The sequence below is a fragment of the Vipera ursinii genome (genome assembly GCF_947247035.1).
Source record: "Vipera ursinii genome assembly, chromosome: 6".
Classification (NCBI taxonomy): domain Eukaryota; kingdom Metazoa; phylum Chordata; class Lepidosauria; order Squamata; family Viperidae; genus Vipera; species Vipera ursinii.
Window position 1 is genome coordinate 32486650 of NC_139515.1, and position 26211 is coordinate 32512860.

At 41.8% G+C, this 26211-nt stretch overlaps 1 protein-coding gene across 3 annotated transcripts in view; it reads left to right on the forward strand.

Annotated features, from left to right (window-relative positions):
* IMMP2L (inner mitochondrial membrane peptidase subunit 2) overlaps nt 1-26211 on the forward strand; it is a 350157-nt gene that overhangs the window by 38380 nt on the left and 285566 nt on the right. For all 3 annotated transcript variants that reach the window (XM_083366721.1, XM_083366723.1, XM_083366722.1), the window contains exon 2: nt 17222-17359. In XM_083366721.1, the coding sequence (XP_083222847.1) occupies nt 17225-17359 (135 nt within the window). In that variant the 5' untranslated portion in view covers nt 17222-17224. The remainder of the gene's footprint in view (nt 1-17221; nt 17360-26211) is intronic.

The following is a 26211-nucleotide window of genomic DNA, read 5'->3' on the forward strand; positions in this document are numbered from 1 at the left end:
TTCCTGATAACGCAGCAGCCTCATAATATAATTTAAGATTAGGCATTTTAAGACCACTTCTTTCACGAGTATCCTGCATAATCTTAAGTTTAACTCATGGCCTTTTCCCTGCCCAGACAAATTTATTGATACCCCGTTGCCATTCTTCCAAATTAGAATCTTTTTTAAGGACCGGTATCATTTGAAATAAAAATAGAAATTTAGGCAGGACATTCATTTTCACTGCTGCAATTCTTCCCAGCAAAGACAATTGCAATTTTTCCCAACTCTCCATTTCTTTTTGAATTTTTCCCCATAACTTTTCATAGTTATTTTTATATAACTTTGTATTAGAGGGTGACAAAAACACCCCTAAATATTTAACCCTTTTAACAATCTCGAATCCAGTTAATCTTTCTAAAAGGGCCTTTTGCGATGCTGTCATATTTTTGGCCAGCATTTTAGTTTTTTGTGCATTAACTTTAAATCCAGAAACCTTCCCATATTGCATTATTATCTCCATCAGGTCCATAACAGATCATATGCGAACGCTCTCAGTCTATAATCCTGATCTCTAATTTGTATACCCTTAATTCTCTCCGAATTCCATATTTTTACCAATAATATCTCCAATGTTAAAACAAATAATAAAGGTGATAACGGACACCCTTGTCTTGTACCCTTCTCAATATTACATACTTCAGTCAAACTATTGTTGACTATTATTCGGGCAGTTTGTTTTTGATATAATGCCCTAATTGGTTGCAAAAATTTATCCCCAAAATTCATTTTATCTAAAACTTTCATCAAAAATTGCCAATTCAATTGATCAAAAGCTTTTTCAGCATCTAGAAAAATTAGCGCCGCAGGGATCTGGTTGTTCCTTTCCAAAAACTCCATCACATCAACTATATGCCTCACATTATTTTTCATTTGCCTACCACTAATAAACCCAGTTTGATTCCCATGAATCACCTGTTGCAGAACCCTCATCAATCTATTAGCTAAGACCTTGGCAAATATCTTGTAATCTGTATTTAAAAGTGATATCGGTCTATAGTTTTTAACTTGAGTAGCATCTTGATCTTCCTTCGGAATCAAAGAAATAAAAGCAGTTCTCCAAGACGGAGGCACCTTTCCCCCCCTCTGAATTGTCTGAAACAATTCCTTTAATGGCTTTATCAACTCCAATTGTAGATTTTTGTAATAAGCTGCAGTCAGACCATCCGTACTTGGCGCTTTATCCGCCTTCAGTTCCTTAATTGCTATAAGGATTTCTTCTTCTGTTATCAATTGATTAATCTCCTTTTGTTCTTGCGTAAGAACTGGGATGCTAGCATTCTCCAAATATACATCAATGTCTTTTTCATTAATCTTCTCCTTAGCATATACAGGGAGTGCAGAATTATTAGGCAAGTTGTATTTTTGAGGATTAATTTTATTATTGAACAATAACCATGTTCTCAATGAACCCAAAAAACTCATTAATATCAAAGCTGAATATTTTTGGAAGTAGTTTTTAGTTTGTTTTTAGTTATAGCTATTTTAGGGGGATATCTGTGTGTGCAGGTGACTATTACTGTGCATAATTATTAGGCAACTTAACAAAAAACAAATATATACCCATTTCAATTATTTATTTTTACCAGTGAAACCAATATAACATCTCAACATTCACAAATATACATTTCTGACATTCAAAAACATAACAAAAACAAATCAGTGACCAATATAGCCACCTTTCTTTGCAAGGACACTCAAAAGCCTGCCATCCATGGATTCTGTCAGTGTTTTGATCTGTTCACCATCAACATTGCGTGCAGCAGCAACCACAGCCTCCCAGACACTGTTCAGAGAGGTGTACTGTTTTCCCTCCTTGTAAATCTCACATTTGATGATGGACCACAGGTTCTCAATGGGGTTCAGATCAGGTGAACAAGGAGGCCATGTCATTAGATTTCCTTCTTTTATACCCTTTCTTGCCAGCCACGCTGTGGAGTACTTGGACGCGTGTGATGGAGCATTGTCCTGCATGAAAATCATGTTTTTCTTGAAGGATGCAGACTTCTTCCTGTACCACTGCTTGAAGAAGGTGTCTTCCAGAAACTGGCAGTAGGACTGGGAGTTGAGCTTGACTCCATCCTCAACTCGAAAAGGCCCCACAAGCTCATCTTTGATGATACCAGCCCAAACCAGTACTCCACCTCCACCTTGCTGGCGTCTGAGTCGGACTGGAGCTCTCTGCCCTTTACCAATCCAGCCACGGGCCCATCCATCTGGCCCATCAAGACTCACTCTCATTTCATCAGTCCATAAAACCTTAGAAAAATCAGTCTTGAGATATTTCTTGGCCCAGTCTTGACGTTTCAGCTTGTGTGTCTTGTTCAGTGGTGGTCGTCTTTCAGCCTTTCTTACCTTGGCCATGTCTCTGAGTATTGCACACCTTGTGCTTTTGGGCACTCCAGTGATGTTGCAGCTCTGAAATATGGCCAAACTGGTGGCAAGTGGCATCTTGGCAGCTGCACGCTTGACTTTTCTCAGTTCATGGGCAGTTATTTTGCACCTTGGTTTCTCCACACGCTTCTTGCGACCCTGTTGACTATTTTGAATGAAACGCTTGATTGTTCGATGATCACGCTTCAGAAGCTTTGCAATTTTAAGAGTGCTGCATCCCTCTGCAAGATATCTCACTATTTTTGACTTTTCTGAGCCTGTCAAGTCCTTCTTTTGACCCATTTTGCCAAAGGAAAGGAAGTTGCCTAATAATTATGCACACCTGATACAGGGTGTTGATGTCATTAGACCACACCCCTTCTCATTACAGAGATGCACATCACCTAATATGCTTAATTGGTAGTAGGCTTTCGAGCCTATACAGCTTGGAGTAAGACAACATGCATAAAGAGGATGATGTGGTCAAAATACTCATTTGCCTAATAATTCTGCACTCCCTGTAGTGTAGAATAAAAATCCACAAAAGCTTCCTTAGTAAGATCCTGTTGAAACACAACCTTTCCCTTATGTTCAATTTTATCTATATTAGAAGCCCTTTGCTTTTTCCTTAGTCTGTAAGCTAGCCATCTACCTGGCTTATTAGCATTGCAAAAAGTATTATGCCTGGCAAACCGCAAATTGGTTGCCACTTGATCAGCCATCAATTTATCAAATTGTCCTCTTAATAGCTTAATAACCTCCTTAGTCTTCACATCCAATGGGTTCAAAATTAGGGCCTTTTCTTTTTCCCTAATTTCATTCTCCAGTTCTTTCCTTCTGGCTTCCAAAGTACGTCTGTATTTATTATTCATACATATCAACACCCCTCTCATGTAGGCCTTGCTAGCATCCCAAACCATGTCCATAGAGGTATCCTTATTCATATTAATTTCAAAGAAATCCTTCATCTGCTGTTTACATTCTTCCACATTCCTCTGATTTCTAAACAAATTCTCATTTACGCGCCACGAGCGCCTATCCCTATTGTCCTTGTTGATCTCTAACCAAACTGGGCTATGGTCAGAAATAGTTCTTGCACATATCTTTACCTTCTTAATCCTAGAAAAAAATTCATTAGTCAGCAAAATAAAATCAATCCTGGAAAAAGATTGATGTCTGTCAGAAAAAAAAGTATAATCCTTTTCGTGCGGATGTGTGTCACGCCAGATATTTCGCAGTTCCAAATCATCCTTCATTTAAAAAAAAGATTTAGGCAATCTAGCACGACTCGGAACACGCTTAAAAGAACCAGCCTTGTCCATCTGTACGTCTAAGACACCATTCCAGTCCCCCATAAAAATAAACGATTTATAATCCAATTGGGTAACCTTTGTGTGAAGTAAACTAAAAAAATCAGCTTGTTGTTGATTAGGAGCATACAATCCAACTAGAAGCGTTTTTTTACCTTCTAACAGCAAATCTATCATAACATATCTTCCTTGCTTGTCTGCTTCAATTAGTTCCGCTGTTAGGGTACTTTTAACGTAGACAACCACTCCATTTTTCTTGTTCAACGCAGAAGCAACAAATTGAGTACCCAACCTTAAGTTCGATAAGTACTTTTGGTCCATAACCCTAATATGCGTTTCTTGCAAACAAACAACATCAGTCTTAAATTGTTTTAAATATTGAAAAACTTTCTTTCTCCTGTGGTGAATTTAATCCATTGACATTCCAGGTTAAAAATTTAGTCGCCATGCTTGGTGTCCCGAAGGTTTGGAGCACATCTTCAATGGCCCCTGAAATTTCCTTGGGCCGCGCTCCTCCCACAGCTTCGCTATAGATACGCTTTGGAAGTTCGATAACTTTCTGCTGGTCTTGCCCTTGTACTTGTCTTGCTCTTCTTAAAGCGGCACGCGTCAACCTCTGCTCTCCAGCAGCAGCCGATGAGGCTATAATTTGATCCCCTCCAGCACCATTCTCCTCTATCTGTCCACCTTCAGCCTCTTGAGGTTTTCCCTCTCCAGATCCCTTTGCAGCTTCCAGGAGTGATAGAGGGGTTGCTTTTAAAACATTGCTGTAGAAATCACGTGCCTGAGTCACTGTAACCAGACGATATCTTTTACCTTCATGCATCACCACCATTCTGACTGGAATCTCCCATCTGAACTTGATATCACATTTCTTAAGTTCCTGTGCAAGGAATGCAAAATCTTTCCTTCTCCTTAAAATCTTTGGAGGAATCTCTTTTAGAACCAGAACTTCTTGCTCGGCAACCACAAATTTAGTGTCATAAGCAGCTTGAATGACTTCATCTCTAGTTGCTCTCTTTGTAAAATAGACCACCACATCTCTAGGTAGCTTCCTCTGCCTTGCAATCCATGAATTTACGCGAAAGATTTTATCTATGCTTCCCTCTATTTCAGATGCTGGCTGGCCCAGTGCTGCTTCCAGAGCCTCAGAGATCAGCTGCTTTAAGTCTTCTTTAGGATTCTCTTTTAAACCTCTGATTCTAATAGCATACTGCATCTGATGGTACTGAACAAGGCTCAATTCTCCGTCCATTCTATCCCTTATATTTTCATTCTCTTGTACTTTTACTTCTAATATAGAGTTCTTTTTGACTAAGATCCTCCACTTTTTCATCCAAACGTTGCACACATTCAGCCACGCTTTCAATTGTAGACAAAATGTCCACCCTCATTGCACTAAACTTCTCTTCCATCCTCTCCTCCAATTTCTCCAATTTCTCCTCCAGCTTTGCCATTTTATCATCCATCATATCTGACATTACCTGGGATTGCTTTGCAAAGGCATCTTGTAAGTCCTTAAGCGTCAATGCCACAGGAGGTGCAGGAGGAAGCAAAGCTTGCAACGAGGTCTGTTGCACCGGGGAAGTTCCCGCACTCCGAAGAACTTTAGAGGAAGATTTAGCCGCCATCTTCCCCAACTTTCACTTCTTGCGTACTTTTACTTTAAAGCTATAAAATCCATTGAGCCAGGGAGTAAAAATAAAAGTCCACTTCACCTTGATCTCCTGTACCGCTCTGCCTGCACTTTATTACTCAAAAGTCTTTCCTTCTGGCAGGGGTGGTTGCTAACGCCTGGCTCTGCTCCAAAATTCACAGAGCAGAGACGCTGCGCAGCTCGGAGCTAACCCAGGCTTCGGGGGGGCTCAATCCTTCAGCCGCCCAAACTTTCAGCTCAGGCGGCCCCGGAGAGCTCAATCCCTACCTGGGGCCTCACCCCCTCCTCTTCTCCCGAGGAGGGGGCTTCAAATCCACCTAAACAGCTGATCGGCGCTGTTTTAGGTGAATAAACACAGCTGCGAAGCGGACAGCCCGGAGCCGGCTGTCTTCGGCGCCGCGTCGCCACCGGAAGTTTCCCCTACTTTCTTCAGTTTAAGCCTAAACATTGCAACGAGAAGCTCATGGTCTGAGCCACAGTCAGCTCCTGGTCTTCTTTTTACTGACTGTTTAGAGCTTCTCCATCTTTGGCTGCAGAGCATATAGTCAATCTGTTTTCTTTGTTGACCGTCTGGTGATGTCCATGTGTACAGCCGTCTCTTGGGTTGTTGAAAAAGAGCGTTTGCTATGACCATCGTATTCTCTTGACAATATTCTATCAGCCTGTGCCCTGCTTCATTTTGTACTCCAAGGCCAAACTTGCCTGTTATTCCGGTTATCTTTTGGCTTTCTACTTTAGCATTCCAATCCCCCATGATGATAAGGACATCATTTTTTGGTGTTAGTTCTATAAGGTGCTGTAGGGCTTTATAGAACCAGTCAATTTCATCCTCTTCAGCCCTGGTGGTTGGGGCATAGACTTGGACTACTGTGATATTGAATGGTTTGCCTTGGATTCGAACTGAGATCATTCTGTCATTTTGAGGATTGTATCCCAGTATTGCTTTTCCTACTCTTTTATTGACTATAAAGGATACTCCATTTCTTCTGAGGGATTCTTGCCCATAGTAGTATACCTGATGGTCATCTGAATTAAATTCACCCATTCCTGTCCATTTTAGTTCGCTGATACCTAAGATGTCAATGTTCAGTCTTGTCATCTCTTGTTTGACCACGTCCAGCTTTCCTTGATTCATGGATCTTACATTCCAGGTTCCTATGTAGAAAAAATCTTTACAGCATCGGAGTTTCCTTTCACCACCAGACACATCCACAGCTGAATGTCCTTTCAGCTTTGGCCCAGTCGCTTCATTCTTTCTGGCGCTACTAGTACTAGCCCTCTGCTCTTCCCCAGTAGCATATTGGACGCCTTCCGACCTGAGGGGCTCATTTTCCAGCGTCATATCATTTTGCCTTTTGGTACTGTCCTTAAGGTTTTCATGGCAAAGATAATGGATTGGGTTGCCATTTCCTTCTCCAGTGGATCACATTTTGTCAGAACTCTCTGCTATGACCTTTCCGTCTTGGGTGGCCCTGCACGACATAGCTCATAGCTTCATTGAATTATGCAGGCCCCTTCGCCACAATAAGGCAGTAATCCATGAAGGGGGAATTGGCAATAGAAATGTGCAAATCCCAGGAAACTTTGCAATTGCTTCCGTGTGCCAGGGGATGCCTATTGTAATACTGCCCTGACTTTCCCAGGGTCCATTTCAATGCCCTCTGGGGATATGTGATACACCAGATAGTCTATTCTTTCCTGGTGGAATTCACATTTCGATAGTTTAGCATATAGGTGGGCAGCCCGCAACTTTTTCAGGACTGCTCTTACTAGGTTTATATGTTCCTCTTTGGTCTCAGTGAAGATAAGGATATCATCTAGGTAAACCAGGACCCCCTTATATAGGTGCTCTCTTAGCACGTCGTTAATTAATTGCATAAAAACTGCAGGGGGCCCTTGCAGTCCAAATGGCAGTACTTTGAACTGGTAGCAACCCATTGGGCAATTGAATGCAGTCTTCCATTCTTCTCCTTCCTTAATCCTAATGCAGTAATATCCTTCTCTCAGGTCTAGTTTGGTGAAAATCCTTTCTTTCGATAGGTGGGATAGCATATCCTTCATTAGGGGTAGGGGATACAGATTACATTCACTAATTGTGTTCAGAGATCTATAGTCCACGTATAAACGATAAGAACCATCCTTCTCCCTGAAGAGAACCGGGGCGGCCACTTTGGGTTTGGCAGGCTCAATAAATCCTCTTTCTAAGTTTTTCTTTATGAATCTTTCCATCTCCGCCATTTCCTTTGGGCTCATGGCATACATCCTGGGCTTTGGGAGTTTTGCCCCGGGTTTGAATTCTATAGCGCAGTCTGTGGGGCAGTGGGGGGGAAGCTCATCTGCCCGTTCCTCACTGAAAACTTCAGCAAGGTCCCTGTATTCCTCTGGTATTTCTGGTAACCCCTTCTCTTCCCCCACCGATGCTGACTCCTCTCTCTGGTTTGGGGGGATACTTTGGGGTTTTAAGCTCCTATGCTCCCCCTCTGGGAAGTTGAGTTCTGCTGTCCTCCCATTTATCCCAGGGTTCCATTTCTTCAGCCATTCCAGGGCTAAAGTCATTGGGCATTCCATGCCTGGGGCCACTAGAAACGTTATGTCTTCCCCTCATGAGACCACAGGGATAGGTGAATTGGTAAAGTGGCTATGGTAGCTGACCCCCCTGCTATTGACCCATCTAATTGGCTAAAGGAGATTGGTTGTTTTAGTCTCCTCACTAGGATGCTCAATCTCCCCACCAATGTCAGGCTGATGAGGCAGCGGGTGCAACCAGAGTCTATTAGGGCTTTTATTTTGACGGCTTCAGGCATAGAGGAAGTTAATATTGTCTCTGTCTTAAGGATGGGTGGAATGGATCCACTTACCAAAGGTTGTCCCTGTGAGCTGTCTTTCGAGGTGTCCACTGTCCCTGCGGTGTAGGCCAGAATCCAATCCCAGTTCTTGGCAGGGGTTGTGGACTCTACAGCCTCTGTCCCCTTCATGGAAGATTCTTTTGGGTTGCCTTGGGGCTTCCCTAGTTTTTTGGATGGTGATTCCTCTGATTTATGCTGGGGGGCTTTTGAGCTGCATTCTGCGGCGTGGTGACCTTCTCTCCCGCAGTTGAAACACCCTGTTGATTTTTTAGCTGTGGATGGTGGTTTTCACCCTCGCATGTTTGCTTGGTTGGCGGGCGGGCCCATGGTTTCCCCCGATGGTGCCTCTTCAGAAGGTCTATCTCCGCCTCCTCTTCCAGGACATACCAGTCGTCGAGATGGTGTGGGTCTCCTCGAGGCATGCAAGGATAATACAGGTCGTAGTTTAGCCCATCTTTGTTGAAAAGTTTTACAATACAGTTTTCCTTTAAAGAACCCCCCCTTCCCCCACCCTCCTCCCCCCCTACCTCCCCCCTACCTCCCCCCCTCCCCCCCTCCCTCCTCGCCTCCCCCCCTCCCCCCTCCCCCCCGACTTCCCAGAGCTAAATACAAGGTATATATATATAAAAAAGCAATCATAAACAACCATATACTAACAATTACAAGTTCTAAAATCCATTACTCTCTAGCTTGTATAGGATAAAACAAGCCTTAGCAATATTAAATATATATAAGAAACTAAAATAGAAAAAAGAAAAAACAAAGCGAAGGAAGACTTATTCGAATGCTACATAAAACTTCTTAACCCTATACTTGTTCTGGATAAACTCAATCCATTTTCTCCATTCCATAATATAATGTTCTTGCGAATGATCTTTCAAATAGGCCGAAATCTTCGCCATCTCTGCCAGGTCAGAAACCTTTAAAATCCACTCTTCTATAGTCGGCAGTTCCTCTTTCTTCCAATATTGACCTATCAAAAGTCTTGCTGCCGTAACTAAGTTCAGCATCAGCTTGGAGTCCACAACTGTAGCGTCAACAATTATTCCCAACAAAAAAAATTGTGGGCAAAACTTTATCCTCCGTTTAAAAACCTTCTGCATATTCCACCAGACTTTTATCCAAAAAGCCTTAACCTTTTTACAAGTCCACCATATGTGAAAATATGTTGCATCTTCATCACCGCACCTCCAACATTTAGGCTGATAATTCGGATACATACTTGCAAGCTTTTTAGGATCTAAATGCCATCTATAAAACATTTTGTAAAAATTTTCTCTTAAATTTTGAGCTTGTGTAAATTTTACATTCCTCACCCAAATCTTTTCCCAGGTGTCCATTGTAATAACTTCCTGAATGTTTTGGGCCCATTTTATCATGCAATCCTTAACCAGCTCTGTTTCTGAATCAATCTCTATCAATGCAAGATATATCCGTTTAATATGTGCTGGTCCCTGATTTCTAATTTGCTTTATCAAATTTTCATCAGTCATTACAAATCCATTTTTCTGGTCTTCTTTCCACCTGGCCCGTAACTGAATATATTGAAACCAAGTTTGAACAACCTTCTCTTCTCGCAAGAAATTATATGATTTCAGGCACCAAACATTCCTTTCCAAACTTAAAATTTCCTTGTAAGTAGTCTCATCGTGTTTGAAACCAGCATGTATATTTTCTATTGCGTGTTTTGGAATTGCCCACAATGGTATCTTGCTGCTTAACTTGTATCTGTACTTCTTCCAAACTCTCAGCAGTGCCTGTCTTAAAATATGCATCCTAAACACGGAATCTACCTTCTTATCATACAACAAATATGCATGCCAGCCAAACAACAAATCATGGCCCTCAAGATTTAATAACCTCGGTTGCGTCAAATTAATCCAATCGCTTATTCCTACTAATGCAGCAGCTTCATAATATAATTTAAGATTAGGCAATTTAAGGCCACCTCTCTCACGAGTATCCTGCATAATCTTAAGTTTAACTCGTGGCTTTTTCCCTGCCCAGACAAATTTATTGATACCACGCTGCCATTCCTCCAAATTAGAATCTTTCTTAAGAATCGGTATCATTTGAAATAAGAATAAAAATTTGGGCAGGACATTCATTTTCACTGCTGCAATCCGTCCCAACAAAGACAATTGCAATTTTTCCCAACTCTCCAATTCTTTTTGAATTTTCCCCCATAGTTTTTCATAATTATTTTTATATAGCTTTGTATTAGAGGGCGACAAAGTCACCCCCAAATATTTAACCCTTTTAACAATCTCAAATCCAGTTAATCCTTCTAAGAGAGCCTTCTGTGAAACTGTCATATTTCTAGCCAAAATTTTAGTTTTCTGTATGTTTACTTTAAATCCAGAAACCTTCCCATATTGTGTTATTATCTCCATCAGGTCCACAACAGAGTTCTCTGGCTGGGTCACTGTAACAACCAGATCATCTGCAAATGCTCTCAATCTATAGTCCTGATCTCCGACTTGTATCCCCTTAATTTTTTCCGAATTCCGAATCTTAACCAATAATATCTCTAATGTTAACACAAATAACAAGGGCGATAGCGGACACCCTTGCCTTGTGCCCTTCTCAATATTACATGCTGTTGTCAGGCTATTGTTAACTATAATACGGGCAGTATTATCTTTTTCATTAATTTCCTCTTTAGCATATAATTTTGAATAAAAATCCACAAAAGCATCCTTAATAAGATTCTGTTGAAACACGACCCTTCCTTTATACTCAATCTTATCTATATTAGATGCCCTTTGTTTTTTCCTCAGTCTATAAGCTAACCATCTGCCTGGTTTATTGGCATTGCAAAAAGTATTATGCCTAGCAAACCGCAGATTGGTCGCCACTTGATCAGCCATTAATTTATCAAATTGTCCTCTTAACAATCTAATAGCCTCCTTGATCTTCACATCCTCTGGGTTCAAAATCAAAGCCTTTTCTTTTTCCTTTATTTCATTCTCCAGTTCTTTCCTTCTATTCTCCACTACACGTCTATGTCTATTATTCATATGTATCAACACCCCTCTCATATAGGCCTTGCTAGCATCCCAAACCATATCCATAGAGGTACCCCTGTTCATATTAATCTCAAAAAAATCCTTCATCCGCTGTTTGCATTCTTCCACATTTCTCTGGTTTCTAAACAAATTCTCATTCACACGCCATGAGCGCCTATCTCTTTTTTCCTTATCAATCTCCAACCAAACTGGACTGTGGTCAGAGATAGTTCTTGCACAAATCTTCACCTTTTTAGTTCTCAAAAATAAATCATTAGTCGACAAAATAAAATCAATCCTCGAAAAAGATTGGTGTCTATCAGAGTAAAAAGTATAATCCTTCTCCTGCAAGTGTCTCTCACGCCAGATATCTCGCAATTCCAGGTCATCCTTCATTTCAAAAAAAGATTTAGGCAGTCTAGCATGACTTGGAATGCGCTTAAAAGCTCCAGCCTTATCCAACTGTACATCCATAACTCCATTCCAGTCCCCCATAAAAATAAAAGATTTATAATCCAACTGGGTAAGCTTTGTGTGAAGTAAACTAAAAAAGTCAGCTTGTTGTTGATTTGGTGCATATAGTCCAACTAAAAGCGTCTTTTTACCTTCTAACAACAACTCAATCATAACATATCTTCCATGCTTATCTGCTTCAATTAAATCCGCTGTTAAGGCACTTTTAACATAAACAACCACTCCATTTTTCTTATTCTCTGCAGAAGCAACAAATTGCGTACCCAGTCTCGAGTTCATTAAATACTTTTGATCCAAAACTCTAATATGCGTTTCTTGCAGACATATAACATCTATCTTAAATTGTTTTAAATATTGAAAAACTTTCTTCCTCTTCTGCGGTGAATTTAGTCCATTAACATTCCAAGTTAAAAATTTAGTTGCCATGTATATCCTCAAAAAGCTCTTGGACCACAGCTTTGATAGGACTAATTTCTTTAGGCCGTGCTCCTCCCACAGCTTGGCTATGAATGCGTTGTGAAGAATCTGAAGACTTTTGCTGATCTTGTTCTTTTATTTTCTTTGCTCGTCTTAAAGCAGCACGCGTCACTCTTTGCTCTCTAGGATCATCCAAAGAAATTGTAGCTTGATCTCCTCCAGCACCATTTTCCTCTATTTCCTCCTGTTGTTGTTCTTCTTCTCCAGATCCCTTTCCAGCTTCCAGAAGCGTTAATGGGGTTGCTTTTAAGACATTATTGTAGAAATCACGCGCTTGTTTCACAGTGATCAGCCTGTACCTTTTACCTTCATGCATCACCATCAGCCCTTCTGGAATCTCCCATCTGAATCTTTATATCTCTTTGCTTAAGCTCATGCACAAGAAATGAATAGTCCTTCCTTCCCCTTAAAATCCTTGGAGGAATTTCTTTTAAAACCAAGACTTCTTGTTCAGCAATCACGACTTTAGCATCGTAGGCAGCTTGTATCACTTGATCTCTAATTTCTCTTTTTGCAAAGTAAACCACCACATCTCTAGGCAACTTTCTCTGTCTAGCAATCCATGAATTCACCCGAAACACTTTATCCATAGCTGCTCTTATTTCAGATGCTGGCTGGTTCAATACCCCTTCGAGAGCCTCAGAGATCAGCTGCTTTAAATCTTCTTTAATATTCTCTTTTAAACCTCTGATTCTGACAGCAAACTGCATCTGGTAAAATTGGGCAAGGCTTAACTCCCTATCCATTCTGTCTCTTACATTTTCATTCTCCCGTGCTTTTACTTCTAATATAGCATTCCTTTGAACCAAATCATCCATTTTTTCATCTAAATCTTCCACACATTCCGCCACTTTATGCACTGAAGACAAAATGTCTACCTTCATCACGCTGAACTTCTGTTCCATCCTTTCTTCCATTCTTTCCTCCAGTTTCTCCAATTTCTCCTCCATCTGTGCAAATTTATCAGCAATTGATTGATTAATTGATTCCAAAAGTACCTGGGCATGTTTATCCAGAGCATCTCGCAAATCCTTCGATGTCAGCACTTCAGGAGTGTGCAGCGCCTGTAGTGATGATTGTTGCACCGGCGAGGATCCACCACTCCGAAGAGTTTTAGGGGGAGGTTTAGCCGCCATCTTTTAGTCCTCAATTATGACGCACTTTCACTTAAAGTTTAGAAAGTCCAACAAACTCGAGAGTATAGTAAAATAATCCTCTTCACCTTTCCCTCTTGTACCGCTCTGCCTGCTCCTTTAAATCATAGTCCTTTCTTCAGGCAGGGATGGTTCGCAGACGCCTGGCTCTGCTCCAAGAAGTTCGGAGCAGAGACGACGGCCAGCTGGGAGCAACCCAGGCTTCGGGGGAGTTCAATCCTCCAGCCGCCCAAGCTCCAAGCTCAGGCGGCCTCGGAGAACTCTACCCCTACCTGGGGCCTCACCCCCTCCTCTTCTCCCGAGGAGGGGGCTTCAATTTCGCCCGAACAGCTGATCGGCGCTGTTTCGGGCGAAAAAACAAACAGCTGAGCCGCGGGCAGCCAGGGGAGGCTGTCTTCGGCGCCGCGCCGCCACCGGAAGTCCAGTTTAGCCCATCTTTGAAATGGCTAAGTAGGATATCTTCTGGCCAGTTCAGCATGCTGGCAATGGCTCGGAATTCTTGGGTATGTTCAGCCACCGGCCGTCTGTCCTACCTGACTGTTTTGATTCTCTCCCGGGCCATACAATCAGCCAAAGGATCCTCGAACCGCCTCCTCAAGGATGACAGGAATCGGTTGAAGTCATTGAGTTGTGGGGCATTGGAGTCTGCAGCCAGTCTGTCCAGGGCGGATTGTATGATACTAATTCAGGCTTTGTCACTGGGGATGTCCCGTCTGTATTCTTCCATATAGATGAGGACTTGGGTTAGGAAAAATCCGAAGCGTCGTGGCTCCCCCCTGAATTTTGCTTCCAGGGGTGGAAGTCTTTGAATGGATTGTTGTCTGCGCCGTGGGCGGTATTGCCCCTCATCCTGATCCCCATCTGTGGTTCTGGGGCGGGTATTTCTGAGGCAGCATCTCCTGTTCCAGCGGACAGCCCCGGTGTTGCAGGTACCGGATCCCCCCCCCCCGCTGTCTCCCCAGTTGCGGTCCCAGGTGCTGCTGCGGCTGCGGTACTCAGCTTTCTCCTCTCTTAGTGAGCTAAGGGTTTTCTTCATCAGGTCAATACCTCTCTCTAGGACCCACTCCTCTTCACTGACATGAAGGGAGCTCTCCATCTCTTGCCTCCATTCAGGTTGGTGGCCGCCCCGCCTCAGGGTTCCTTTCCTTGATGCCTTTTTCCACTCACTTTTCCTTCCAATGCCCATCAACCACTGCGGTTTGCGGTTGTGCGTCTCCACCACCTCTTCCCTGGAGGAATTTGATGCTTCAGCTTCCAACCGTTGTTGGGGTTTCGGTTGACAGGAAAACTCCCTTTCCATGGGGCTTTCCTCCTGCCTTGCTTCGTCATTAGACATTGTATTTTTTTCAAAGTCCCCCGGTAAGGGTTTTCCTTCCAAGTTGACTCTTACTGCAGATCCTGTCTAATTTCAGGTCCCACCCCAATCCACATCTTAGCAAAGAAGAACTCTTGGAGACAGAATTGTTCAAAAAGGAACTTTTACTAAAACATAATTGTCAGTGGGAAATCTAGACAGCATCTGAATACTGTGTTACAGGTTGGTACTTTTAAAGTGTCCCCAAGTGAAACCCCCTCCCCCTCAGTCCATTTGGTCAGTCCCAGATCAGTTAAGGTTCAGGTGTCAAAACCTTCCAAGGGAAGAGGGATCTTCCATGGCTTTACGACATTTCCTTCCTCCCTTTCAGATTCTAATCGGAGATACAAACCAGATCTCTCCCCCCTCCCTTTCTTTGTTCTTCTCAAAGGTTCTTCCCCTAGTCCAGGGGTCGGCAACCTCGGCTCTTTTATGACTCGTGGACTTCAACTCCCAGAATTCCTGAGCCAGTAGCTGGCTCAGGAATTCTGGGAGTTGAAGTCCACGAGTCATAAAAGAGCCGAGGTTGCCGACCCCTGCCCTAGTCTAATGACAGCCTCCAGGCAGGCTGAAATAAACACCCTTGCAACAAATGGATAAGGATAGCCAATTAACATCTTCTCTTCTCGTCCTTGGGAATGATGTAAGGATGTAAGATTTTAGAACATACAGATAGGGATTTATGAATGGGATATAAATGGATTCTGATACTGCCCCATAGCTGATTCTTCTGTCTGCTCTACAGATCTTTCTTCTCCTTTGCTCTTCTAAAGTCTTTTTGATTTTTCTGACTGATCTTTCGCTCTATACCTCTCCTACCATTTTTTTTAGTTATCTTAGTTCAATAACTTAGCTTAATAGCAACTTCGCTTCCCACAATGTAACCATACTTCTTCGGTGGCTGCCTTGTGTTTGTTTCAAATGATTATTTTAGAAATCTGATTAAGATCATCTCCTTATTTCATAAATTATTTTTCATCTATTATTTGATGAGATTGTGTGGAGTATCATAAAATGAATAGAGTGCTTCCAACTGCATAAGTGATGAACATAAAATTTTGGTTTAAGGAAGGAAAGGCAATTTTTATCTGTTTCCTTTTTTCTTAAAAGGAAACTTTTTAGGCAGCAGTCAACTGGCAAGGACAAAAATAATGAATTGAAAGCACTCATTTTACTTCTTTGTTCCTGGCCCATTCTGTGCTTTGTTGTTGTTAGTTACGAAGTCACAACCCCATGGACAACGTTTCTCCAGCCCTTCCTGTCCTCTACCATCTTCTGGAGTCCATTTAAGCTCATGCCTACTGCTTCAGTGACTCCATCCAGCCACCTCATTCTCTGTCGTCCCCTTCTTCTATTGCCCTCAATCTTTCCCAGCATTAGGCTCTTCTCCAGTGAGTCCTTCCTTCTTATTAGGTGGCCAAAGTATTTGAGATTCAACTTCAGGATCTGGCCTTCTAAAGAGCAGTCAGGGTTGATCTCCACTAGGACTGACCGGTTTGAACGCTTTGCAGTCAAAGGGACTTGCAGGAGTCTTCTCCAGCACCATAGTTCAAAGGCCTCAATTCTTTGGCGCTCAGCCTTTTTTATGGTCCAGCTATCACTGCCATATATTGCAACTGGGAAGACCATAGCCTTGACTATACGCAATTTTGTTGACAGGGTGATGTCTCTGCTTTTTAGTGTGCTGTCTAGATTTGCCATGGCTTTCCTCCCCAGGAGCAAGCGTCTTTTAATTTCTACAGTCCCCATCTGCAGTGATCTTGGAGCACAGGAAAATAAAATCTGTCACTACCTCCATTTCTTCCCCATCTATTTGCCAGGAATTGAGAGGGCCAGATGCCATGATCTTGGTTTTCTTAAAGTTGAGTTTCAACCCAAGTTTTGCACTCTCCTTCTTCACCCACATCAAGAGGCTCTTTAGTTCCTCTTCACTTTCTGCCATTAGAGTGGTATCATCTGCATATCTTAGGTTGTTGATATTTTTTCTGGCAATCTTAATTCCCACTTTTGATTCCTCTAACCCTGCCTTTCTCATGATGTGCTCTGCATATACCTTGCCAGACTCCTTTCCCAATTTTGAACCAATCAGTGGTTCCGTGTCCAGTTCTCACTGTTGCTTTGTTTTGTTTTTTAAAATTGAGTTTATTATTTAAAACATTGGACACGGTGTGAACGGATTGACATACCTTCTTGTCTTACATTGTTTTGAAATTGACATATATACACACATAAAATACACATAGAATACATATCAGTTATATATAATAATACCATATTTAAAAGAATCGACCAATCCGCGACAAGGCAGTAATCTATACAGGGGATTCTGTGCTTTACAGAATGGTAAACTTTCTGATAACATAGAAAGACATGAATAGCTACAAATGAACCAAGAGTTGGAAGGAAGTAAAGTTAATTCAGCCTACACATTTGGTATCACTGTTATTATATGTTTTCATTCAACATTTTTTTAAGTTATTTGTCAATTCTGAAGTCCAATTCATATCCGGTTTTTATTTTATCTTTCAGATTATGGCACAAATGCAAGGCTTCGGGAGAAAGTATATTAAAGCCTTTTTGAAAGGTTTTTTTGTTGCTGTTCCTGTGACTGTCACTTTCCTTGATAGAGTGGCTTGTATAGCAAGAGTAGAAGGGTCTTCAATGCAGGTAAAAAAGATCTTTTCTGCTATGTTCATTTTTAGGTATGAAGGCCTGAATTAGAACTAAGAGGCAATCCAATATAAAAGGCAAGATAAAATGTAATTTTTGGTACTACAAAAATAAACTCTGTACGGCAAAGGCCTTTCCTCATAAAGATGGCCATTTCTAATGTGTTTACCAAGGTAAATAGTTTTTGCATTTGGAGAAATATAAAAGTACTTCCATTTTATTCAATATGATTTTGAAACATGCCCCTCAGTATCTTTGAGTTACATTCTAAATAGACATTTAAGGACAGTGTTACTAATAAATCAAGAGATGTGTATAAATAAATGGCTCAATTGAGTGTTAGAAGATTTCACTGTCTTATATTTACACTGACCTTTTTTGACAAATGTGTATAATTTTTGATCAAAGGCATTTGTGATGGTTCTGGGAAATGTTGAGAAATCTAGTGTAAGACTTATGGAAATAATGTGGCACTTTGCATGAGTGTGAATTCTGGTGTGAAAGGACTGCATTATTTCCCTTGCTGCATGTGTTGCTGAATGTTACATAAGGGAGTCTTTATGGAAAAGGCCATTTGGTACAGGTCAGTTGCACTGATACATTAAACTCTTTTTACGACCCTGTAATCCCTTAATTCAGGGTAGAGTCGGGCAACTGGATGGAGTGTTTACTGGCTGGATGCCCTTCCTGACACCATGCAGCAGGAGTTTGCAGCAGATATTTGCAGCCTCCATGCTGCTCAATTGCACTCATACATTAAGGGGTTATAGTGACTTTAATCTGGGAAAAAACTTAAGGGAAGAAACTTAAGTTCTGTTGTGATTCAGCGTCAGCCTGTGGTTCCAGCAGCTGGGTCGGATGATTCTGAAGAGGAGGTGGAGGAGGGGTTTGGAGAGCCTTTGGTGTCAGAGGGAGGTTCTGATGCAGTGCAGGATTCTCATCCTGGCCCCTCCCATCTTGTTCCTCCTCAAACTCAGCCGTGTAAGCACGAGGGATTGGAAGAAGACAATCCACAGCTGTCTCTGTTCAGGGACACTAGGAGCAGGAGGCAATTTAGCAGAGCAGAACAGAGGAAGGCAATGAGGCAACTCAGGAGAAGGCAATGAGAAGCCATGCCTTGGGACTACTGATAAAAGGGGAAGGTGTGGGAGGTGCTGGTTGCTGAAGGCAACCGTTTGAAGATCATCTGCTAGAGTCCTGGTCTGTTATTCTTGTTAACTCTTGTTTGAACTTTTGGTTTAACCCTTGAACTTTTTGTTTAACTTGTGTTTGAACTCTTTGTAAATAAACTTGGTTGGGTTTTTTTCCAGCCTGTTGACTATAAAAAGGGGTTGTCCCTGACATTCAAACAGGGCCAGTTGTAGGCTGGAACAGAACAAGTTCATTGGAATTTACAAATTATGTTTGATTCCTTAAGAATGCTGATCTGATCAGTTATCTGCCTTTGAAAGGAATGCTCTGATAAATTTCTAGATAGAAATTTCCTGGATATTATAGATCTAAGATATAGTTTTTACTTTATTTCTGATTGTAAGTGAACCTGTAATTGTGGTTGTACATTATGATTAAGGAGGTCTGTCAGGTCCCCAAAGAAATTTATTTTAACCCTATGCCTGTTTTTCCCTTTCTGTGGCCTTTCTTTGTGGCCTGCCATTCTGTTGGGAGGGGGGAGGTTAGGGATTGCTTCGCACTGGCTGCAGGATGCCCTTTCCCCAGGGGATGGAATGTCTCTCCCTTATTATTATAGCTGTTTATGTTCCACCTGATGCCAATGTCAACATGGCACTTTCTAAGCTGTATGACGTCATCACCAGGCAGCAGCAAACTCACTCAGAGGGCACTCTTCTCGTGGCTGGGGACTTCAATCAAGCTTGTCTGAAGACAGTTCTCCCTAAGTTTGTACAGTATGTGCAAGTTTCCCCCAGAGGGAAGAACACTTTGGACCATGTGTATTCCAATCTGAAACAGGCATACAGAGCTTTCCCTCTTCCCCACCTGGGTACATCTGACTATCTTTCACTCCTGTTGTGCCCAAAGTATGTTCCTCTCAGGAAAAGGACTCAGGCAGTCACAAAAAGGGTCAGAACCTGGCCAGTGGGTGCTCTCAGTCAGTTGCAGGACTGCTTTGAAACCACTGATTGGAGTGTATTTGAAGAACAAGATCTAAATTCATATACAGATGCCGTACTCTCTTATATTAGAACATGCACTGATAGTGTAACAATGGATAAGTGCATTAGAGTTTACGGGAACTGTAAACCCTGGATGACTGCAGAGATACGAACACTCCTGAGAGCCCGGGATTCTGCCTTTACAGAGAGGCCAGGGCAAATCTCAGAAGAGGCATTAGGATGGCAAAACAACAATACAAACAAAAGGTGGAGAACCATTTAGCGAACAACGATCTGAGGCAAATATGGCAGGGACTGCAGCACTTAACCAACTATAAGGGCAGCACGAGGAGCATGGCAAACACCGATGCCTCGTTGGCTGCGGAGCTGAATATCTTCTTCGCCCGCTACGAGGTTAAAAGACCAGACCCCGTAGCCTTTGCTGGCCGGCCTTCTGACTCTCAGCCACTCACCCTGTGTGAACACCAAGTGAGAGCTGTATTGAAGGCTGTGAATCCCAGCAAAGCCGCAGGCCCAGATGGGGTGCTGGGGATAGTGGTCAGGAATTTGTACTCCAAGGCCAAACTTGCCTGTTATTCCGGTTATCTTTTGGCTTCCTACTTTAGCATTCCAATCCCCCATGATGATAAGGACATCATTTTTGTATTAATCTATTTAATTGGGCTATCTCAACTCCAAACAATATCAGTGATGCCCTAGACGTGATGTCCCGCTGCCTGAAAGCGGTCCGGGAATGGATGGGGAGAAACAGGCTTCAACTGAACCCGGACAAGACTGAATGGCTGTACGTACCGGCAAGCCAGGATATTCGCACCTTCTGCCAATGTCAGCACCCCACCGTCCTGTGCGCTCCCACAGAGAGGGCCTCCTCAGGGTGCCACCGCTCAAGGAATGTCGGCTGGTGGCCCCCAGGGGGAGGGCATCCTCAGTAGGTGCGCCAGCCCTCTGGAACAGCTTACCAACCGAAATCCGGATGGCCCCTGACCTCCGTACCTTCCGTCGCGACTTAAAAACTTTCCTGTTCCAGCAGTCCGGCCTGGCATGATAGCGTTAATTGGGGTCCCAGTTTGTTTTCATTAGTGTTTCTTATTATTTTTATTGTTCAATCTGTATACATTCCTTCCTCTGTACACCGCCCCGAGTCCCTCGGGAGAAGGGCGGTTTATAAAAACTAATAAATAAATAAATAAATAAAATACTGTATTTAATATTTCTTTTAATTTTTATATATTGTATTTTATTGTATTGCCCTGTACACCGCCCTGAGTCCTTCGGGAGAAGGGCAGTATAAAAATTAAATTATTATTATTATTATTATTATTATTATTATTATTATTATTATTATTATTATTATTATTATTTATTAATTATTATTATTATTATTTGGCGTTAGTTCTATAAGGTGCTGTAGGGCTTCATAGAACTGGTCAATTTCATCCTCTTCAGCCCTGGTGGTTGGGGCATAGACTTGGACTACTGTGATATTGAATGGTTTGCCTTGGATTCGAACTGAGATCATTCTGTCATTTTGAGGATTGTATCCCAGTATTGCTTTTCCTACTCTTTTATTGACTATGAAGGCTACTCCATTTCTTCTGAGAGATTCTTGCCCGCAGTAGTATACCTGATGGTCATCTGAATTAAATTCACCCATTCCTGTCCACTTTAGTTCGCTGATACCTAAGATGTCGATGTTCCCTGTCACTAGCCCCTAATAAAAGTTCTTTCCTTTTTAGTAAATTCCGGTTTTGCCCGTTTGCACATGGTCATGGGATTGCGAAAGGTCCACTTTCCACGGTTCTTTTCACCCTGCCAGGGGACCCTAAATGGGTTTAAATCCACCTCAAAGAGCCAGTGAAGAGAAGAGGGTCGCCCCAGCAATTTGGGAATGACAGCGGTTGTCCCATTCAATCGGGAAATTCCATCTAACCCGACAGGAGAAAGTCTGGCCCCATCTTGGTAACTAGCCCAAGCCACATGCAGCCAAAGTCCACAAGTACTCATCATCGGTGAACAGTGTGCTGAAATTGGGTGAGAAATTTGATCTTTTCTCCTATTTTATATTCTGAACTTTTGGAAAAGATACCCCCAAAAGCAAAAAAAGCCTCCGAAAGTGAAAAGGAGGGGGAACTTTGCCCCACCCTCCCACGAAAGGAAGCAGCAATTAAACTATTTAAGGGGGACAAAAACATACTGTTGCTGACATCTAGTGGTGGAAGAGAATATATAACTTCAGCTGTTTTCTTATAAGTATTGGCAGGACACCCAGAATGAGATAACCTACTTCTTTGATCTTTAAAAAGAGCTAAACAAAACATTCTGGGCCAACCACAATAAGCAAAGTTTATAACTGAAAAAACATAACTAACCTTCCTGGATGATAAACACCTATTGACTATTAATTTGTTTCTTAAATATCAAGTTTCTGGTAATTTTAGTCATATGATTATATTGTGCAATGCCCTGAGATTCAGTACTTTAAGATTTTCAGTGATGGTATTTTTGGAGGCAGTGGTTAGAGTTTTTCAGTAAGGCTTATTTGGATGTTATAATTTCTTCCCATATTCTTATTTGCTCTTGAAAGGGAGACTGTTTAATAGATTCCTGCCTTCTCTATAATTTATGCATGGCTGAAGTACATGGCTGAAGTACATGAATGAAGTAGACTGGGGACTGCGAACAGCAGTAGACTGGGGACTGTGAAAGACAGTAGACCAGGGACTGCAAATGACAGTAGACAGGGGACTGTGAAAGACAGTAGACCAGGGACTGCAAACAGCAGTAGACAAGGGACTGCAAGCGACAGTAGACCAGGGACTGCAAACGGCAATAGACCAGAGACTGTGAATGGAAGTAGAATGGGGACCACGAACGTCAGCAGACAGGTAGACTGGGAACTGCGAACGGCAATTGCACAGCAGACTCTTGGAAAAACGAACTGATGCAGTTGAGAACTGCAAAACATAGGATAGAAAACAATAGGCATAATTACCTAGAAAAGAGAAAGTAGAAACATGGCTAATAGCAAAGCACATCCACCAACTATAAATTGGAATTTTCAAGCAACAAACTCATGGAACAGTAAGGGATCTAGAGGCAACTTTAGCCATACTCAACCTACGCAAGAAAGCTATTCCCAAACTGAACCAAACAATGGACAAAAACTCCCAGAGGATTTGACCCTACCGATAAACCCTTGGAGGAGGACAAATGGAGGGATGTCACACTTAGAAGAAAACACAACAATCAAAGGAAGAAGCAGCACATATCTAACAAACCCCTACTGCCCAATCTAACCCAACCAGAAGCAGCCCCATTAAAACTGGGCAATCAATTTCTCCCCCTAGATAGAAATACTCAGGCCCACAATCTCCCCCTCAAAGAAAACATGCAGACACTTAGCAAAGAAACAGCACCAAATATTCGTAAAAAAGTCATATCAACAAACAGATGGGAGATAAACAGAAAAGCACCTCAGACTGCACACACACACCCCAAAACAGAAAGTGAGTGTTGGTGATAGGAGATTCTATTCTCAAAGGAACAGAATCAGCCATCTGCAGACCGGACATAACAATCCAGGGAGGTATGTTGTCTCCCTGGAGCAAAAATCAAAGATGTGGCTGAGAAGCTAACCAAAATAATTAGGTCCACAGATTACTACCCTCTCCTACTCCTTCATATTGGGATGAATGACACAACAAAGAACCTGAGCACAATATTGAGAGACTATAAGCTACTAGGCAATAAAGTTAAGGAGCTAGCACAAGTAATGTTCTCATCAGTACTTCCAACAAAAGGCCAACACCCACTGAGGGGAAAAAGAATTCTAGAAATAAACTACTGGCTAAAGGGTTGGTGCTGCCAAGAAAACTTTGGTTTCCTAGACCATGGACTGCATTTCCTAGGTGAAGAACTCTTAGCAAGGGATGGGCTGCACCTCATGAAAACAGGACAAATGTACTCGGAAAAAGATTGGCCCAACTAATTAGAAGGGCTTTAAACTAAAATTGAGGGGGAAGGGTGTCCAATCTTTAGAATCTCTAGAACACAAAACTAATCACAAATCCCAAGAAAAGAAAGAAAGACGTAGAGAGTGATGAGAAAAAAGAAAAAAAATCAAATAACTACCAGGAGATTAAGGAAACACACCCACAGACAGGCATAAAGGTCTTAAATGTTTATATGCTAATGCTCAAAGGTTGGAGAACAAACTGGGTGAACTGGAAGCAATAGTACACGAGGGTAGGTATGACATAGTTGGCATTACAGAAACCTGGTGGGATAAAACCCATGACTGGAATGGACTGATGGATAGCTATAAAGTGTTCGAAAGAAACAGAACTACAAAAAAGGAGGAGTTGCACTATATGTAAGAGAATACTACATATCTACAGAAAATCACATGATCAATGAAATAAAATAAAATGTACAGGTTAATATAAAAGGGGGGGAAAAGTAACATTGCCATAGGATATACTATGAGTCCTTCGGGAAAGGGCGGTATATAAATCTAATAAAATCTAAAATCTACTACAGGCCACCCAACCAATCAGAAGAAATAGATGGACTCTTTGCCAACCAGTTAACAAATTTATTTATTTATTTATTTATTTATTTATTTATTTATTTATTTATTTATTTATTTATTTATTATTTTATTACATTTATATACTGCCCTTTCCCGAAGGACTCAGGGTGGTTTACAGGGTGATTAAAAACAAAAATACAAAAGTTAAAAACAAATTAAAAAAATTATATTCGTCCCTGAATAAGTAAAACCCCAGTTAAAATTAAAATTAAAACTAAATGTATGTAGAAAGCATACCACAGTAGTATTGGGAGACTTCAACTACACAGATATCAGTCTGCTGTCATGGTTCCAACTAAAGAGACAGATCAAAGAACAGTCCAGCATTGTTTTGTTTTTAAAAGTCTATAATAATGAGAACGAAGTATTGGCACTCATGGATGGATGCCAGAATCTGAAATCTCCTCCCCTGAGCACATCGTATCATGCACGATTCCCTCTCTTAATTACACATCATAAATCACATTATCCAATTAGTTTAACATATGAAATTTCACTTCCTTTCTGTAGCACGCTATTTCTTATCAAAACATCCAGGTTAACATTTCCCCCCTCCCCCGTTCAGTGATTCAAAGCGAAGCAGTTTAAAGCAAAAGGCTGCCTCTTATATTGTCAGAACAAAAACATCCAATATTTGCAGCGTTGATGTCTGCAGTGAGTGGGATATCAAAAAGATTCCTAAGCAACCTAGACCAGGGCTTTTCAACCAGTGGTATGAATACCACCTGTGGTACATTGGCACCTGGCAGGTGGTACATGACCTTTCTAGAAAAGTGGTAATGGGGGAGGGGAATGAGCTGAACTGGTGGCAGCACTGCACAAGCCTGAGAGAGATATGGCTGGAGCTGCAGGGCTGTCAGGGCTCAGCGGAAGCGCCAGGATCTTCACTTCTTTGGGGCTGTCAGGGCTCCAGCTGGAGCTCGGCACTGATCCTGGCGCTTCTGCTGAGCCCAGAAGAAGCGCCAATCAGCTGGAATGTTGCAGCATCTCCAGGGTCTTGTGATTTATATTCAGATGCTTGGCAACTGATTCATATTTATGACGGTCACAGTATCCCAGGGTCATGTGAATTGACCAAACCCTTCTGCAACCACCCAGCAGGGGGGGAAATAAAAACCAAACACCCACCCCCCCAGTACCCGCTGCCAATCCTCAACAGAAATGCTCACAACAATGAAAACCTTGGACAGGAGGAAGAGCACTGCCAGGTGGGCAGGCAGGTGTCTTGCTTGGCTGTGGCTTGGGGGGGCACTTTTTTCAGGGCCATTGTAACTTCGAACAGTCACTAAGCGAACTATTGTAAGTCGAGGACTACCTGTACTTCATCACTTTTTCCCTTTTTTTTTTCTTTTGGTCATCAGGTTTTTGACACCTTTCTAAGCGACTCGTGGTACTCGGATGTTGTCATATCTTAAAAGTGGTACAATGGGTGAAAAGTTTGAAAAGCCCTGAGCTAGACGACAACTTTGTTATCCAAACGGTAGAGGAGGGAACTAGAAGTAAAGCTATACTGGATCTAATTCTTACTAATAGAGAAGAAGTGATCAAGGGAGTTTAAGTTGCCAAAACCTTGGGGGAAAGTGACCACGTCATTTTGGAATTCAATATAATGCAAACACAAGCATTAGAAAATAGTTCAACCAGTGTCTTAAACTTCAAAAGAGCTGATTTTAACAAATTCAAACAGAACCTATGAAAGATTCAATGGATGAAAATCCTAAATGGGAAAACAACTCAAGAAGCATAGGAAACTCTGAAAAATGCGATCATAAAAGCCCAGTCCAGCACAATAGCACTGGAAAAAAAAGTCAAGAAGAAACCAGTATGGCTGCACAAAGATATCTCAGACAAACTGAAAGACAAAAAGGACAAATACAAAAAATGGAAAGAGGGACACATAACTAAGGCTGATTATCAGTAGACAGCCAGAAGGTGCAAAGATGAAGTCAGGAAAGGAAAGGCTCAGAATTGCAACAGAAATCAAGGATAATAAAAAAATAGTTTCTTTCCAGCATATTAATAACAAGAAAAAAGTCAAAGAAACTTTAGGTCCACTAAAGAGAGAATATGGCAAGGAAGCAACAAACAAAAGGGGAAAAAAGCAGAGCTGCTTAACTCATTCTTTG